General features: G+C 43.2%; 1 protein-coding gene across 2 annotated transcripts in view; it reads left to right on the top strand.

The window, feature by feature from the left end:
• Window positions 1–18,309, top strand: part of LOC141257200 (adenylosuccinate synthetase isozyme 2) — a 107,420-nt gene that overhangs the window by 18,430 nt on the left and 70,681 nt on the right. For both annotated transcript variants that reach the window (XM_073671446.1, XM_073671448.1), the window contains exon 5: window positions 7,958–8,008. In XM_073671446.1, coding sequence (XP_073527547.1) covers window positions 7,958–8,008 — 51 coding nt within the window. The remainder of the gene's footprint in view (window positions 1–7,957; window positions 8,009–18,309) is intronic.

Raw genomic sequence — 18,309 nt, 5'->3', positions numbered from 1 at the left:
GGTGGAATATACCCTCTTCTCTTACAATGGACTAATTGGGTAAAGTCTAATGTTCTGTAGCAGGCAGAAATGACATGCATCAGCACTCTCACGGTATGTTCAGATGGTTTTGACAAGGGTTTAGAAATAGATTCTCCTAAGTCCGCATCAAATAATAATTAGTTTCTGACTGATTATAATGGGAAAAGCTCCTATAGTTCACACAGTGCTGTAAATAAAACCAATAGGAAGCTTATTCAGAGTATCTGAAGCAATTTTCTAATGGTGACTTTGCAGTGAAATCCGCTTCTAACTTCTTTTATAAAAAAAACAACTGTCTGAATGTGCCCTGATGAAGTCATGCATACACCAGGCTCTCTACAATAGGTTATGGGTTTAGTGCTTACTGCCTAATGTTTCACAACTCCCATAAACTACAGTGGAGTGAGCTGCAGATAGTGAATGCTACCTGCCTGTGTAAGTCCTATTCCTGCACTTCAGAAAAAAAAAAAAATACTGTTCTAGAGACCCCATTCTCCTGATATGAGGGATCTAAAGATGTCTCCACAGGGCACCATTAGTATTTGTCAGATCCTGCTCCTCTGCTGCTTTCCTTACTCTTACGTGTATAGCTGCTCACATGTAGTTAACTTGTCAGGCAAGCATTTTTTCTGCCCATATGGTAAGGATGGCATCAGTAGCTGCAGGTTGGGCACTCTTGTGCTAAATGGTCCTAATCAGCTCTTGTATTACCGCTAGTGATGAGAGCGAGGACTAAAATGCTCGGGTACTCGTTACTTGGATCAAGTAAATTGTAATGTTCGGGTCCTCGACCCGAGTAACGAGTACAATGGAAGTCAATGGGAAACTCAAGCATTTTTCTGGCGCCCCCCCTTCCCACCCCTCCTTCCCTTGGAGGGGGGTCTAAAAATTGGTCAAATAGATTTAAACGGTGCTGAAATGACATGAGAACAGCATGGGGAAGACCCCTGGAAGCATCTCTGACAACATTGTTCACGAATGTGACCTGGGATTCAGACTTTTACGCCATTTTTACAGACTAACAATAAAACATACAAAAACAAAGCTAAAATGGATTTTCCTGTAAAAAAATGTTAAACATTCTTTCTAGGGTAATGACTTGTATATAAGGCAAAACAAACAAATTGCTCCTCCACATCTTGGGCTATGTTCACACTCAGTGTTTTTGATGCATTTTTGCACTTTTGCATTGCTTTCAACGGTGAATAATACATTCACCAGTAAATTTTAATTTTAACATTTTTACTACCTTACCTGGCCATGTGGTGTGTGAGACATGATCAGACACATCCTGTTTCATTTATGAAGAAGGGACTCTGAAAGTCACAGCCTATTTACAGGGCCATCAGGCAGTCCTTACTGTTGTTAGAGAGCCAGCTATGCATTGCATAGCCGTATATTGCTACTGCAATATAACGTATCCATCTGAGGTGGTCAAATTTTCTTCTTTGCCTACTTTATGTAAAGTTTGAAATTTGGATGTCCAACAGGCGTCCCTCACAACTTGTAGAGTGCCAGCAGGCGTCTTGGGAACAGATGAGACCAAGATACAGCTTTTTGGTAACGCACCTCATTCCAACTATTTATTCTAATTGGAATGATGCCTACAAATAAAAGAACACAGTCCTTAGTCACATATGGTGGAGGTTCAAAGATATTTAGGGGTTGTTTTGCTGCCTCTGGCACAGGGTGCCTTGACTGTGTGCAAGTCATCATGAAATGTGAAGATTCCCAAAGGATTTTGGGTCGCAATGTAGTGCGCAGTGTCAAAGCTGGGTTTCCATCCTAGGTCATGGGTCTTCCAGCAGGACAATGACCCCCAAAATATACTTCAAGAAGCACCCAGATATGGATGGAAACAAAGCACTGGTGAGTTCTGAAGTGGTAATTCCAGCTCCAGTAGTGTCAAGTCTCCAACCATTGCCTCTTACATTCAGAAGCTACAGAGAAACACTGAATGGACACATTAAATCAGTAATTTTTTTAACTTTGATTCATTTCGGAGTACAGATCACCGTAAAAATTATGAATTGGTCAATGAGTCATGGAAGAAATCAATAAAGTTATGCACTGTGGAAGATATGTATGTGACCAGAATAAACACTCCATTCCGGCTGATGATACCTAGTGCCTCGTCCCTATTGTAAATGCAGCTAACAGTGTGATTAATGGGGAATAGCTGACATGTGCCCGGTTTAGCGCGGGCTCAGAGCCGGAGCCTGCGCTAAACGAGTTTGACATGGGCTGAAACGCATGTACCCCTTGGTAGTACATATATGTATATTTTACAGAATGTTAGAGGTAGGCCTCTAAAAATAGTTTCTACCACCCTTAACAAAAAATAAAAAATAAATAAAAATATGTGGGTGTTGCATGATGGTTACCCTGGTGATATGGTGGTGGAGAAGGATGACATAAAAATAGACGAAATACTGAAGCGTATACCCATGTCTGGGTGTGAAGGGGTGCGTGGGATTAGACCCTCCAAAAAACCCACTGGATTTGACTATGTTCCGCTGCTATCATCTGGTGCTGTTGAGAAGTCTGGCCCAATCCAGCCCTTGTTCATTTTGATAAGTCAGCCCATCAGCATTTTCAGTTATAATACCCCCAGCGGCACTCAAAGTCTGCTCTGGCTAAACGCTAGCAGCAGGCCAGGACTTCCAAGGCGTGGAGAAGACTGTTCATTCCATGTGTCCAGCTTGGATACCCAATAGTTATAAGGCACAGAGGAATCACGGAGGACGCTGGTACGGTCAACAGGGTACTCCTTCAGCATCTTCCAAAATTTTTCCCTTGCCAGAGTACCCTGCCCATCAGGGCCTGGGCGCTGGGAGGGTCTGAGAAAACTGTCCTACACCTTTGACAGTGTTCCCCTGCCTCTACTGCATCGCAGTTGTCTCCCTCGTCTGTACTCCTTGGTTGTCCAAAAAACTGCGACCTCTGCCGCCTGCGTTGATAGATGGGATTTTTTTTTAAGAATTCTTGAACAAGGGCCTTCTGCTACTGCAACATTTTACTAGACCTCTCCGCCACGGGAAGGAAAGATAGAAAATTCTCCTTGTAGCGTGGGTCTAGAAGTGTGACCAACCAGTAGTTAGTTTTGCCCAAAATGCGTACAACGCAAGGGTCACGGGAAAGGCAGCGGAACATGAACTCAGCCATGTGTGCCAGACTGTCAACAGCCAAGACTTCCCTGTCCCCACCAAGAGGACAACTGTCCATGTTCTCCTCCTTGTCCTCCTCACCCCACCCCGCCTCTTCAGGCAATCCACGATGAACAGACTGTATGAATGTGGAGAGGGTAGAACCATCTGTAGCGCAGGAAGCCAGCTCCTGTTCCTCCTACTCCTGCTGCTGCTTCTTCTCTCTCCACCCCCCAACAAACCATGATGAGATGAAGCTGGCTTGTATAGCATCACCCTGTATAGTTCCTTGCTCCTTCTCATCATGCTCTCCTTCAGCAGGCACCGTTTCATCTTGCCCACGGCTTCGACCTCTGTGTGCACCATCAGCATAAAGTCCACTTCGCCGTCCCTTACCACGCGCCTTTCCCATTTTAAATGGACTTTATTTTGCATCTTACTAAAAATGTCAGGATTATTACCGCAGTAATTATAGCTGACGCTGGAATAACGCCTGTTTATGGTTGGCGTCATCACTGAATATATTTTTTAATAAGATGAAATAGTCTATTGAAAAAGGACCTGGAGCTGGAACATAAATTCTCTTCTTCGATTTCCTTCCTGCCGCACAGCCGATTCCGTGTCTCTGTCTTCATGTGGGTGAGCTGAATCTCCCCCCCCCCCCCCCCCCCCCCCCCCCATTTTTTTTTTTTTTTTTCTATTACAATATTTTGCAGCTTGCAAAAAAATGTCAGGATTATTACTGCAGTAATATTTGACCACCTGAGATGGACAAGTTTCTTTCACAATACAACTCTTGCACAATACAGCAATGCTTTTCAAATCAACCAAATCTGGCTGTATGCTGCAGTAAAATGGTGTATTATATTTCTTTTCACCAAAATTATTAGGATTAAGAGCAAAAAGAATATTATCAGCCCTGATATCGAGGGCTATTGATAGGAGTTCCAGCAGCAATAAGAACGTGCAGTGGACCCTATTCTGTACTATACTAGGTCTCCACAAACTCTGACTATTGCTATCAGCCGGATTAATATTCATCAGAATCAGCCCTTACAAGGATTGATAGTGTAGATTAATAGTGGTGTGGAGCCCTGCCTAAAATGAGCACCAATGCTCTCCCTACTCTGCCTGTTTGACCTGTAGACTGTGATGAGCATAAGGTCACCGGGTCTTATATAGACACTATGCGGCCAGCCAATCACTGTAATGCCACAACCAACATGGCTATGGCATTAGAGTGAGTGTCAGGCAATCCCCGCATGTTAATTGGCTGCTTAATATGCACCAAACATGTCAGGCAGGGACTCGAGCTCCCACCGAACATTCAAAAAATACTCACCGAATAACGAGCATCTCGAGCCCTGTGATGCTCGGGCGAGTAATGAGTAGTGATGAGCATGCTCGCTCATCACTAATTACCATTTTTTGGAGCTTGGTCCAGAACAATTCACAGTTCTGTTAAACCCACAATGGATTTTCATACTGTTAGATGACCTGACATATTGGTTCCTGATTGTTAAAGATTATTTTTCTTCTTTACTCAACTACTACTATCCTATGGTAGGGTGGAGCCAACTTTTTTTTTTTTTCCCTACCTAGTGGCAGAGTGTATACCAAAGTTACTTTGTGCCTCAGTGCTTTCTGTGAGAAAGGGATTTCAGTTTTATGGGAGTATAAAAATAAATTTTCTGAAAACCCTATCAGAGACTGTATGTTACTTGCAATCTCCTCATTCATGTAAATGTATTGAATTTCTTTTCATAGAAAGTTATATTGTGATCTATTAGAAGTAGCTTTGATTCTCAATTGTTGGCCTTTTATATATTTTAGGATTATAGGATTGCATATGAGATGCACATTACTGCCATGGGCTGTAATAGTGTACATTATATGTTGCATTATGACTTGCTGATTATTTACAACCCCAATTTTAAAAAGTTGGGATGCTGTGTGTAAAGAAAATATATAAATGCAACAATTTGGAAATCCTTTTATAGCCATGTTTGATATAGAACACGTATCAGAAGTTAAAAGTTAGACCTTTTTCTGTTTCAATTGAAAAAATTAACTGTAGAAATCGATGGCAGCAACATATCTCAAAGTTGTGACATGGTTAATAAAAGGCTGGAGAAAGTAAGTAGTACTAATGAAAAGTGACTGGAGCGTCAATTTTCATCTAAGTCACGTGACTATAAAAAGAGCATGATGGGGAGGCAGAGTCCATCAGCATTCAGTAGTGAACACTTTGTGCGTGTGCTCACAAAGCAAGAAGAAATTAATGAGCTAGCGGCCATCAAAATACCGCTGCCGGCCCAAGCACCGTGGTCCCCGGGAATCTGCCCAGGGGTTGGATAAAAAGTAATCTAGGGTTGTAAATGGCCTGTGGGCCTGAGGTAGCCTTGATCTACAGTAAAGAATACCGTGAAAAGATTCAGATTGTGGAAAAATCCTTGTGCCCAAGGGGCAAGGCTAACTGTACAAATCACTGCATGGGCTAGAGAATGCTTCCAGAAATTCTGAATACAGTTTGCCGTGCAATCCACAAATGCAATTTAACCCCTTGCTTACCGGGGACGTATTAGTACGCATATTTGCGTACTGCCCGTTCAGTGAGGGCTGCTGCGCTGAGCCCTCACTGAACGGAGCACATGTCAGCTGATTCTTACAGCTGACATGTGCCCGCAACAGCCGCGGGTGGAATCGCGATCCACCCGCAGCTGTTAACATGTTAAATGCCGCTGTCAATCTCCGACAGCAGCATTTAACGCGCGCTTCCGGGTAGCACGTCATAAGCCCCGCCCACCGGCGACCCCGTCACGTGATCGCGGGTCGCCGATGGGCGTGCATGACAACCCAGGGTCTGCAGCAGACGCCTGTGGTTGTCATGATCTTGTTGCTACGAGCGCCACCTAGTGGTCGGCGCTCATAGCACAGGACCATTTCTGCTGCATGCAGGGGACCTGCTCGTCCCCTGTATGTAGCAGAGGCGATCGGATAGTTGCTGCTTCTAGTCTCCTATGGAGACTATAGAAGCATGCAAAAAGTAAAAAAAAAAAAGTTTTTAAAAATATAAAAAAAAAATAAAAAAATATATAAAAGTTTAAATCACCCCCCTTTCACCCCATTCAAAATAAAATATATGAAAAAAAAACCCACATACACATATTTGGTATCGCCGCGTTCATAATCGCCCGATCTATCAATATAAAAAATAATTAATCCGATCGGTAAACGGCGTAACGAGAAAAAAATTCTAAACGCCAGAATTACGTTTTTTGGTCGCCGCAAAATTGCAATAAAATGCAATAACGGGCGATCAAAACATCGGATCTACCCCAAATGTTATCAATAAAAACGTTTGCCCGGTGCGCAAAAAATAAGCCATCAACCAGCCCCAGATCACGAAAAATGGAGACGCTACGGGTCTTGGAAAATGGCGCTATTTTTTTATTTTTTTTACCAAATTTTGGAATTTTTTTTCACCACTTAAATATAAAAGAACCTATACATGTTTGGTGTCTATGAACTCGTAATGACCTGTAGAATAAGAAGGGCAGGTCAGTTTTAGCATTCAGTGAACGTGGTAAAAAAAATAAATAAAAAACAACTGTGGTATTGCACTTTTTTTTGCAATTTTACCGCACTTGGAATTGTTTTCCCGTACAGGATATGGTAAAACTAGTAATGGCGTTGAAAAGTACAACTCGTCCCGCAAAAAATAAGCCCTCACATGGCCATATTGACCAAAAAATAAAAACGCCATGGCTCTGGGAACAAGGGGAGCAAAAAACGAAAATGCAAAAACGGAAAATGCTCCGGGGTTTAAGGGGTTAAAGCTCTATCATGCAGTGAAGAAGCCAATCCAGAAATGCTGCCATTTTCGTTGGGCCAAAGCTCATTAATATAGACTGAAAGAAAATGGAAAACTGTTTTGTGGTCAGATGAATCAAAATGTGAAATTCTTTATGGAAACCACTGACTGTGGACATGAGGAGTGGGATCATCCAGCTTGTTATCCGTGCACAGTTCAGAATCCTTCATCACTGATGGTATGGAGCTGCATCTAGAGAGTCACTATCAATGCTGAGGATTGTATAGAGGTTTTAGAATAATATATGCTCCCATCCAGGCGACCTCTATTTCAGGGAATGTCTTGTATATTTCAGCAGGACAATGCTAAACCATATACTGCATCCATCACAACAGCGTGGCTTCACAGAAGAGATCGGCTGTCTGCAGCCTAGACCTTTCACCAGTAAAAATTAAAAAAAACATTTTGTGCATTATGAAATGAAAAATACAGCAACGAAAACCCAGGACTGTGGAGCTAGAGTCCAACATCAGACAAGAATGGGACAACGTTCCTTTCCCCACCTCCCTTAATTGGTCTCCTCACTTCCCAAACTGTTATAAAAATTGGGGATGTTACACATTGGTAGACGTGACCCTGACCCACGTTTTTGAGATGTTGCTGCCATCAATTTGTAAATTGGTTAAAAAGGGAATCTTTCAGCTGATATATGCTGCCCAAGCGACGCGCACATAGGCGGAGGCTTGTTAATCACTGTTGGCAAGTGGGGAGAAGCCGCCTGGGATTCGCCGGTACGACTAGTCATCCGTACGACTCGGTCACTGGCAGATTTTAAAAGCAAGTAACATATATGGCTGGCTGATGACTTTTTTTTCCATTGTTGTGTGCTTATAAAGGATGAAAACATTTTGTCTATTACACATTGATCTACTGGTAATGTACTTCATTATTGTATTGATTTCCTTGTTTCCTTCAGGATTGGCTGGATGGGAAAACAGGCTGACTATCTCTGATCGAGCACACATTGGTACGTTACCTTTCTTGGAAGTTTGTTACCTCTCCATGAGTCAGTAGTGGTGATAAATGCCACAAACAAAACATTTGTAGAGCATTCTCAATTTGTGCTGACAGTCCCTTTCACTTACCAAGCATAAAATCATGTACTTGGCATAGATCACTAGATGGCAATGCAGCATAAAAGCTTCATTTTTAAAGAGTCACCAGGTTAGATTTCCACAATAAGGCTATGTGCCCACGTTGCATTTATGAAGCAGAAAATTTCTGCTGCATAAATGCAAGTCCTCTCCCGGAAAAACGCATGCGGAATTCCGCACGCGTTTATCGCGCTTTTTTCGCGCGTTTATCACGCGTTTTCCACATGCGGAATTGCCTTGCGTTTTTTATGCATTGAACAAAGGCAATTCTGCTTGCGGAAACGCAAAATTAAATGACATGCTGCGGATTTTTGAACGCAGCATAAACGCTGCGGAAAAATCCGCAGCATGTGCATAGAACTTGCGGAATCCCATTGGGGACCATGGGGTGCGTGTTACCAAGCGTTTTTCAAGCGTTTACGCTGCGGAAATTCCGCATCAAAAACGCTTGAAAAATGCTACGTGGGCACACAGCCTAAGAATTGTAGGTTGCTTCTCGGTTTACTGTAAGCACTCTATGAACATTAGGCCAAGACACGATCTATCCACCACCCGTGTCAATCAACAGGAGGAGGAAATCTTAGTCTACTGCTGCACACTAAGCATTCCTCTTCCACTCTAAAGTGTTAGATAAAGCTGGAGGGTCACTTTAACTGTACTTCCTGTATATTACATAGGTGACATGCGTGTCCAACAGCTCAATTGCGGATGTTTAAAGGGATTGTCCGGTCTAAAACAAGTCTGCAGTCACTGTGTGAATTGAGACCAGACTTATGAATTCTCACAGTGCACACACTTGTGGGGGTTTCTGCTGTTTTGGCATGTCATGGGCTCTTCAAATGTGACATGGCATCCGTAATCGATTCCAGCCAAAATGGGGCTCCAAAATTCAAATGGCGCTCCTTACTTTCTGAGCCCTGCCGTGCACCCAAACTGTTTATTCACAACACGTATTAGGCAAAGTTTAATATTTGGTCTGTATATATCCGTATGTGTAGGCCAAATTTAGGACTGGAGCAGTCAGAGGAAAAGTACAATAGAAACACTTACACCGCTTCTGCATTTTTCACCCACTCCTAGTTTTGCAAAGTTTAGAGTTCATTTTTTTCCTATTACACTTGTGAAAATGCAAAATTTGGTGCTAAAGCAACATTTTTGTGGGAAAAAGTAAAACCTTTTTATTTTTTCCTTCCACATTGCTTTAATTCGTGTGAAGCACCCAAAGGATCAATAAACTTCTGAATGTGGTTTTGAGCACTTTGAGGGGTGCAGTTTTTAAAATTGTGTAACTTTGAAGTACCGTATTTTTCGGACTAGAAGACGCATCAGACCATAAGACACACCCCAAATTTTGGGGTGGAAAATAGAAAAAAAATTTTTTTTTATAACATGGGGGTCCATCTTATAGTCTGAATAGGTACGGTATCTTACCTGGGGGGGGTGGAGCGAGGGTCACAGGAGGCAGGGTCCCTCAGTAAGCTGGCAGCTGCAGCAGAAGAGGTGAGATGCTGTGGAGCCTGTGCCTGGCCGGGGACCTTAGCCGGGGCCTGTGGCTGGGGCCTGTGTGTGAGCGGCATCAGGTGGCGAAACAGAGCGGCCTGCGCAGGTTTCCGGTGTGCGTGGCCATCTTCCTAGAGCTGTGATCTACAGGAAAATGGCCGCCGGAGCTACCGGTCTGCGCGTGCGCCGGCTCGGGTGGCCATTTTCTTGTAGATCACAACTCTAGGAAGATGGCTGCTCTGCCTCGCCGCTCACTGCCCGACACCGGCCCCAGCCCCAGTACGGGCCAGCCACAGGTCCCGGCCCCAGCCGCTCAGCCTCACCTCTGCTGCCACCGCGTTCCTGAAGGAGGGAGGGCCCTGCGATCCGGCTTCACCACCACCTCCGGTAACGTTTGGACCATAAGATGCACCCCCCTCATTTTCCTTCCAAATTTGTGTGTGTGGGGGGGGGGGGGGGGGGGAGGGAGTGCTTCTTATGTTCCGCCTTAAAATACGGGATTTTCTGTCTCACAGGCCCTCAGTCACTACAAATGTGCTGTGGTCCCTACAAAAATGGTTATGCAAATTTTGTTGGGAAGCTGAGATGTTGCTGATAAACTTGTAACCCTCCTAACTCCCCCTCCCCCCAAAAAAGAGAAAATTGTTTCAAAACTGATGCTGATGTAATGTAGACTTGGGATAGATGTTATTTATTAACTTTTTAGTGGCATGACAATCTGTTTTAAGGGCAGAAAAATTCACAGTTCAAAAATTTGCCAATTTTTCAAAATCTTAACTGGAAACTCTATTATTGCAAATCATATCTACCTAAATTTACCACTAACACGAAGTACAATGTGTCACGAAAATACAGTCTCTGAATCACTGGGATATGTTGAAGCATTTCAGAGTTATTACCACATAAAGTAGGGATATCAAACTCGAACACACAGAGGGCCAAAATTAAAAACTTTGACAAAGTCGCGAGCAAACCTTGATATTTATTAAAAAAAAAAAAATTCTATAATTGAGTTTTTCCTTATCAAATATAATGAAACTTTTCATGTGAAAACTAACTTAAAGCGCACCTGTCATCAGGATTGTGCTCTGTAAACTAAACTACATAAACTGTCAGATCGGCTACATTACACTGATTATAATGATACCTTGGTTGATGACATTCGTCCTGTGGTTCCTGTGTAATCTTTCCTTTCAGTTTGGAGATAGAGCTCACCCCGGAGCATGAGCATATCACTATCTGGTGCTCTGCTTACATATTCATCTGTATGCTCTTATGATAGCTCACTGATCGTTCACTGACCTGCCTCCTATTTTACATAATGCAGCTAGTAGTGTGGGGCTAGGTAAAATAGGAGGCAGGTCAGTGAAGGCACAGTGAGCTGTCATAAGAGCATACAATATGTAAGCAGAGCACCAGATAGAGCCCCCCTCCACAGGCCGCCCCAGAGCATGAGCATATCATTATCTCCAAACTGAAAGTAAAGGATACACAAGAACTACAGGACGGATGTCATCAACCAAGGTATCATTTATAATCAGTGTAATGTAGCCGACCTGATAGTGTATGTAGTTTACAGAGCACAATCCTGCTGACAGGTGCTCTTTAAAGGGCTTGACTTATGAACAAAGTACATTTTATCAATAGATCTTTTAATAAAATTAGCACATAATCACAAATGGTGTATACTGGAATCATATGTTATGTAAGAGCAGTAAGAAGCATATAGCCCAGTGGCCTAATTTAAATATGTAATAACAAAGAATAAAAAACATTGAATTAATAAGTAATACAGATAATAAATTATGATGCCAACAAAAGTGCCCCAAATATAGTATGATTACCCCCATAGTGACACTCCACACACCGTATAATGACCCTACTGTATCCCACAGCAAAGTATGGTGACCATCACAGTATGATGCCCCAACTGTGATCCCCACACAGTATAATGACCCTCACATAGTCCTCTATACTGTTTAATGGGTGCCACATAATCCTCCATACAGAATAATGGGTCCCAGACAGTCCTCCATACAGTATAATGAGCAACACCTAATCCGAAGCGTTGCGGGCCAAATATAATCACCCTAACTGCCAGATTTGGCCCACGGGCCAGAGTTTTACCTAAAGTGACACTGGTTAGAATTGAAAAACTTTGGCCTGGTCAGAAAGATAAAAACAGGCTAGAGGATGAAAGGGTTAAGGGAACCTTTCACTTCATTCATGCTGTCAGAACCAGGGCTGTGGAGTCCGAGTTGGAGCCCATTTTGGTGGAGTTGGTATAAAATGGACCGACTCCAACTCCTAAAATATATAATAAATTGGGTGCAGTAGTTCAATGCAGTTTGTGGGGAATATTTTTTCATAAGAATTTGGGAAAGTTATGAAATGTCCTATAAATGTCTGTCCTATTCCTGATCTAAGGGTCTAGACTTTTAGCAGAGATGAATCTGTGTTACAGTGAATTTATCACTTAAACATGAGCCATGTGTGAGGCAGCCGGCGTCGGTGTCATGGAAATTGAGGAGTCTGAGTCGAATGTTTGGCTTACCGACTCCACAGCCCTGATCAGAACCACGGTCAGCATGACTTGGTGCCTGGCTGCACAGTTAAAGCCAGGTATGGTTTTCACAAAAAAAATAGGCCCCGGCATTTCAGAGAAAACATGGTTTGAAGAGCCATCCTCACTGCTCCACTCTGATTGACTAATAGGTTACCCATGTGTGTACCTATGCAGTGAACTGTTCGGCCACGCTGAGGGTGCATTGAGCGGCTGTACTTGTTTTGAGCAGTCATTCTGTGCTCGCATTCCCTTTAAGAACTGTTCTTAGAATCCAGCGGGAAGAAAAATTCTCAAATCTTTTTGTATTTTGCTACATTTTTTTAGCTCTGTGACCTGAATTTGCAGTACTAGTATCCTGAGGAAGCACTGTTTAATTCCACTGATGAATATTTGTCCTTGCAAAAAGAGATTTTGATAGTCTTATAACTGTTAAAAAAAAAATATGTATTTGATAACTGTAATTTATCCAGGAGCATTAGCGCATATGGTAATTGTTCCTATTATACACTTGGTAGTGCAACTTCATATGTTACTAAGAAGGAATAGTCATGGAATTGCAGAAATCACAGGATCAGTAGGATGATATTTGAATAATGGAAAAATAGAACATTTTTAAAACCTCGATTTATTCAGTATAAACACCATGCACAGAAATAGCATGCCAAGTAATTCAATTGAATCAGTGAGGTTGATAACCCCTTACCGACATATAGAACATACAATTACATCATGTCAGCTTACTGACTTTTGATGTGGTCTCAGGAACTGAATCTGCATCTTTGCTGGTAGATGATGGCTGAATAACACAGACATCATATTCTTTTAACCGCTGTGCAGACTCGGAGCTCCGCCCATAGATGTTAACCTTTTAAATGTCGCTGCCAGTCTGACCGACACTTACAGCACGGGGCACAGGGTTGCGCTTTTCTAATAGCCATTGAGTTGTCATAATGGCTGAGGGGCGTTCTGCTGAAGACCTTCATGCCCGTCATGAATGTGCAGTAGTATTCAAAATAGCCGTCCAATATGACTAACCAGATTATTCACTGTTTTGGTATACATTTTATTACCACATGTCAAGAAAACCAACAGACTCAGCATTCATAATCTGCATATTTTTGAGTCTGTGCATTTGAATAATTAATTGAAAGAGGGTGTGTTCAAAATAATAGCAGTGTGGAGTTCAATTAGTGAGGTCAATCATTCTGTGAAGAAACAGGTGTGAATCAGGTAGCCCTTATTTTGGGTGAAGCCAGCACATGTTGTACATGCATTTCTCCTTCAAAGCCTGAGAAATATGGGTCATTCAAGACATTGTTCAGAAGAACAACGTACTTTAAAGGGAACCTGTCACGTCCTAGCTACCCTGTACACTGCCCCCATAGCGTTTAGTGATGCAATGTGCATCACTAACTTGCTTTTTCCATTAAAATTTGTGCAGCTGTAATGATTTTATAATCTTTAATATACTTAGATCCTACCTGCTCATTCAGTCATAGGGGTGTCTTTGTCATATTCAGTCATGGGCGGGCGCAGCATTCACTCACTGCTGGCGATGCCCATGTATTTGAATATTGCTCCCAGCAAGCGCTGATATTGTGGGGCGCATGCGCACTTGTAGATGTCCAGCCGCCTGCACAGGGAAAAAACCTACTGAATAAAAAGGCAGTACCTCTCCTCCGCATCAGTTTGGTTTCCTCTCTGTGATGGGAACCTCTGAAGAGTGGTGCTTCATGGAAGCTTACTAGACTAGAGGGTGTCCATGGATGGGATATCTGCCTGCAGGCTGGGCCAAGCGCGCCGGGTTACATTCCGGGGCTGCGCAGGTAAGTCAGATGGGAGGCCTCCGGTGGAGTGCGCCGAGGCCTGCTTCCAGGGCTGCGGGCGTGCTGGTGGTTTTTATCCAGCCTGCCGGATGCAGAGTGCGCTGGAAAGCGGGACATAGGAGTCTGCGCAGGGTGCGTGTCAGGAAGTCAGGCGCATCCTGGGAATGAGCGCACCGGAGTTTATTGCGGTAGTGCATAGAGCACAGAAGGAAAAAAAAACAAATGTAATAAAGCCTGGTCTTACCCCAGATATCCAGGGGTGGGGCTGGACTGGGGGTGGTGTGGCATCCCTCGGCTATTAAAGAGAGGAAAAGCTGCAGGATGGCGGTGCCTATACATCTTGTCCAATATGGATCAAGAGCAGCAGTCACCTGAGCAGCAGCCACGTCAGTCGCAGTAGCGCCACCATCAAGGATGTTATAGTGGCAGTCACTCAAGTGGCAGCAAGACCAGCCAGAGGAGCAGGGCAGGTCGTGAGTCCACCACCTCCAGGCAAGAGAGATCATATGAACTGATCCAACCTCCATCTCCGGTACCCTAGACTGAATGGCAGAGTGGTGAGAGATCTTCGTGAAAGTTCACCATATTAAATAGGTCCCTTTCTCTGTATATTTTTTACATGGAAAGACCCAAGAAATGTAACTCCAAAAAGAATAACAGGGAATGTGCGCTGTGCGGGGTTAATTGTCCCAGCACATATACTAAAAAACTCTGCCCTGGGTGTATCCAAAAGACCATATCGGAGGAAACCCCCAGCTTTGCCATGGATCTAAAATCAATAATCCAGACTGAGGTTAGGGACTCACTGAAAACCCTGATTAAAGTTAAGAAGCCAAAACATCAAACATCTGATTCAGAGGAATTCTTAATATTTCAAGACAATGAGTCTAATTCCTCTTCTATCTCCTCTTCGTCCACATCTTTCTCAGAGAATGATACGGCTGGTAAGCTGAAATAAATTTAATTAACTAAATTAATAAAGGCTAAAAGAACGACTGTGGGGATAGGTGATACCAAGACCCCCTAGAACAGTTCAAGACATCATGTTCAGAGGTCTAGATCAAAAGAATAGGCGCATGTTCCCGGTCAATGAGAGAATTAAAATGCTCATTGACAAGGAGTGGAGGAGACCCGAAAAGAAGGGGCAGCTACCATCTTCAAAAAGGAGATACCCGTTTTAGGAAGAGGATACAGCCAGGTGGGATAAAACTCCTAAAATTTATGTGGCGGTGCCCAAATCCTCTAAGATGTCCACCCTGCCATTTGAGGATTTGGGAGCTCTCAAAGATCCCCTTGAAAAAAAGGCTGAGCCTTTTCTGAAACAAAAATGGGAGTCCTCAGAGGGAGCATTAAAACCTGCAGTCGTGGCCACTTGCACAGCCAGGTCAATGATGGTCTGGTTACAACAACTAGAGGACCAAATTAACCTCTGTTCGACGTGGTCAGTAATAGTACGCACCATGTCGGAAAGGCCAGTTCAGCGGGGGCTCCGGCGGTGAGCCCGCACTGAACCGGGCACATGTCAGCTGATTCTTACAGCTGACATGTGCCCGCGATAGCGGCGGGTGGAATCGTGTTCCACCCGCGGCTGTTAACCAGTTAAATGCCGCTGTCATTATCTGACAGTGGCATTTAACAGCGCCCATCTTTGACGCTGTCATGCGATCGCAGGTCACCTATGCGTGGGCATGACAACCCGGGGTCTACAGCAGACCCCTGTGGTTGTCATGTCTCGCTAGCTATAAGCGCCACCCAGTGGTCGGCGCTCATAGCAAGTGAGCGTTTGTACTACATAGAGGCGATCTGCTCATCGTCTCAATGTAGCAGAGGCGATCGGAGAACTGCTGCTTCTTGTCTCCTATGAAGACTATCGAAGCATGCAAAAAGTGTTTAAAAAAAAAAAAGTTTTTAAAAATATTAAAATTATAAATGTTTAAATCACACCCCTTTTGCCCCATTCAAATAAAATAATAAAAAATAAACCCCACATACACACATTTGGTATCGCCGCGTTCAGAATTGCCTGATCTATCAATATAAAAAAAGAATTAATCTGATCATTAAACGACGTAACGAGAAAAAAATTCCAAACCCCAGAATTACGTTTTTTTTGGTCGCCGCAACATTGCAATAAAATTAAATAACGGGCGATCAAAACATCGGATCTAAAAAAAAAAAAAAAAAAATGGAGACACTATGGGTCTCTGGAAAATGCCGCCATTTTTCTTTTCCTTTTTTTTTTTTTTTTTTTTTTTTTTAAGCAAGCTTTGGAAATTTTTTTTCACCACTTGAATAAAAACGAACCTATACATGTTTGGTGTCTACGAACTCGTAATGACCTGGAGAATAATAATGGCAGGTCAGTTTTAGCATTCAGTGAACGTGGTAAAAAAACAAAAAACTGTGGAATTGCATTATTTTTTATTTTTTTTTTTTGCAATTTCACTGCACTTGGAATTTTTTTCCCGTTTTCCAGTACACAATATGGTAAAACCAGTGATGACGTTTAAAAGTACAACTGGTCCCGCAAAAAATAAGCCCTCACATGGCCATATTGAACAAAAAATAAAAAAGTTCTGGCTCTGGAAAAAAGGCGAGCAAAAAACGAAAACTGAAAATGCTTCAGTCATTAAAGGGTTAAAGAGAACGTTCCCAGGGAAAAGAAAGGAAGCAAAAAAGTGGAGGCTTCATGTTCTGAGAATAGGAAAACCTCTTAGTGACTTGCCTCCCCAGGTAGGAGGAAGATTGTCCCACTTCCTGCCTGCCTGGAAAAGAATTACATCCGGTGACTAGATAGTAGGGATAATAACATCAGGACTGAGACTGGATTTCACATCTATCCCTCAGCAAACCTTCAACATCTTGTCTCCCAGGGGTCCAAGGGAGCAAGCAGCCCTGGAGAAGGAAATGTTAAACTTGGTGAAAAAGCAGATTCTGAAGTAGACTCTAGGAAGCGAACAGGGGAGAGGATTCTATTCTCCCTTGTTTCTGATTAAAAAAAACAAAAAACTGCACCTTTACAACCATAACCAATTTGAAGGGCCTGAACAGCTTCCTGATATACAGACCCTTCAAGATGGAATCTAGAAGATCGGCCATAAAACTATTGTTCCCGGGATGTTACATGAGTGTCCTGGACCTGAAGGATGCCTATTACCACGTCCCAGTCCATGAGAAAGATCATCAGTACCTGAGTGTCTATGTATATCAACAAGCAAGTCAGGCATTTTCAATTCACAGCTTTGCCCTTCGGTTTCTCTATGGCTCCAAGGATCTTTACAAAGATCATTCTGGAGGTCACATCTACGAGAACGAGATACCCTGGTACTTGGAGGACTTTCTGGTAGTGGACAGGTCAGTCGAACACTGCAATCTCAAGTTGACTGAGGTCAGAACCAGTCTGGTCGAACTTGGGTGGATACTAAATCTGGAAAAGTCAAGACTGAAGCGACAAAGTTCAGTTTTTCTTAGGACTTATCTTGGACTCAGAGAAACAGACTAGTCTACTACCGGATGGGGAGCACCTCTGAGGGATTGTGTAATCCAGGGTGTCTGGTTGGACACCGAGCGGAGTTACTCCACATATATGAAGGAGCTGTTCGCCGTTAAAAATGCTTTAATGCAGCTCAGTTCCCAATTGCAGGGGTGGCATGTCCACATTATGTCAGACAACCGCACAACGGTCGCCTATGTCAACCACCAGGGGGTTACAAGATCCCAGCCTCTGATGTTGGTGACTGAAGAGATCCGGAAATTTGTAGAGCAACATCAATTTACGGTTGCGGTGCTGCATATACCGTTGAAACCAGAAGTTTACATACACTGTATAAAAAGATATAAACTTCTGAAAACACCTGGGGGTTCAAGGTGCTCAACTCTCGTCTAGATAAATTCCTTGAGGGGTCTAGTTTCCAAAATGGCGTCACTTGTGGGGGGTGGGGTTCTACTGTTTAGGCACATCAGGTGCTCTCTAAACCCAACATGGCATCCGCTAACCATTCCATCCAATTTTGCGTTCAAAAATGGCACTCCTTCCTTCCAAGCGCCCAAACAATAGTTTTTCAACACACATGGTGATAACGCCGTACTCAGGAGAAAATGGACCATACAATTTTAGCTGTGAAACTTCTCTTGTTTCCCTTGTGAAAATAAAAAAAAATTGGGGCTTTAGGCTGAGTTCACACGATGCGTTTTTCATGCGTTTCCGCGGCGTTTTTGCAGTTGCGTAAACGCCGCGGAAACGCATGAAAAACGCATGGTAGAAGGGCAGCAATGTTCCCCA

This window comes from Phyllobates terribilis, unplaced genomic scaffold (genome assembly GCF_046119375.1).
Source record: "Phyllobates terribilis strain yellow unplaced genomic scaffold, ASM4611937v1 Scaffold_3__8_contigs__length_932513732, whole genome shotgun sequence".
NCBI lineage: Eukaryota > Metazoa > Chordata > Amphibia > Anura > Dendrobatidae > Phyllobates > Phyllobates terribilis.
This window is presented reverse-complemented; position numbering and strand designations above follow the sequence as displayed.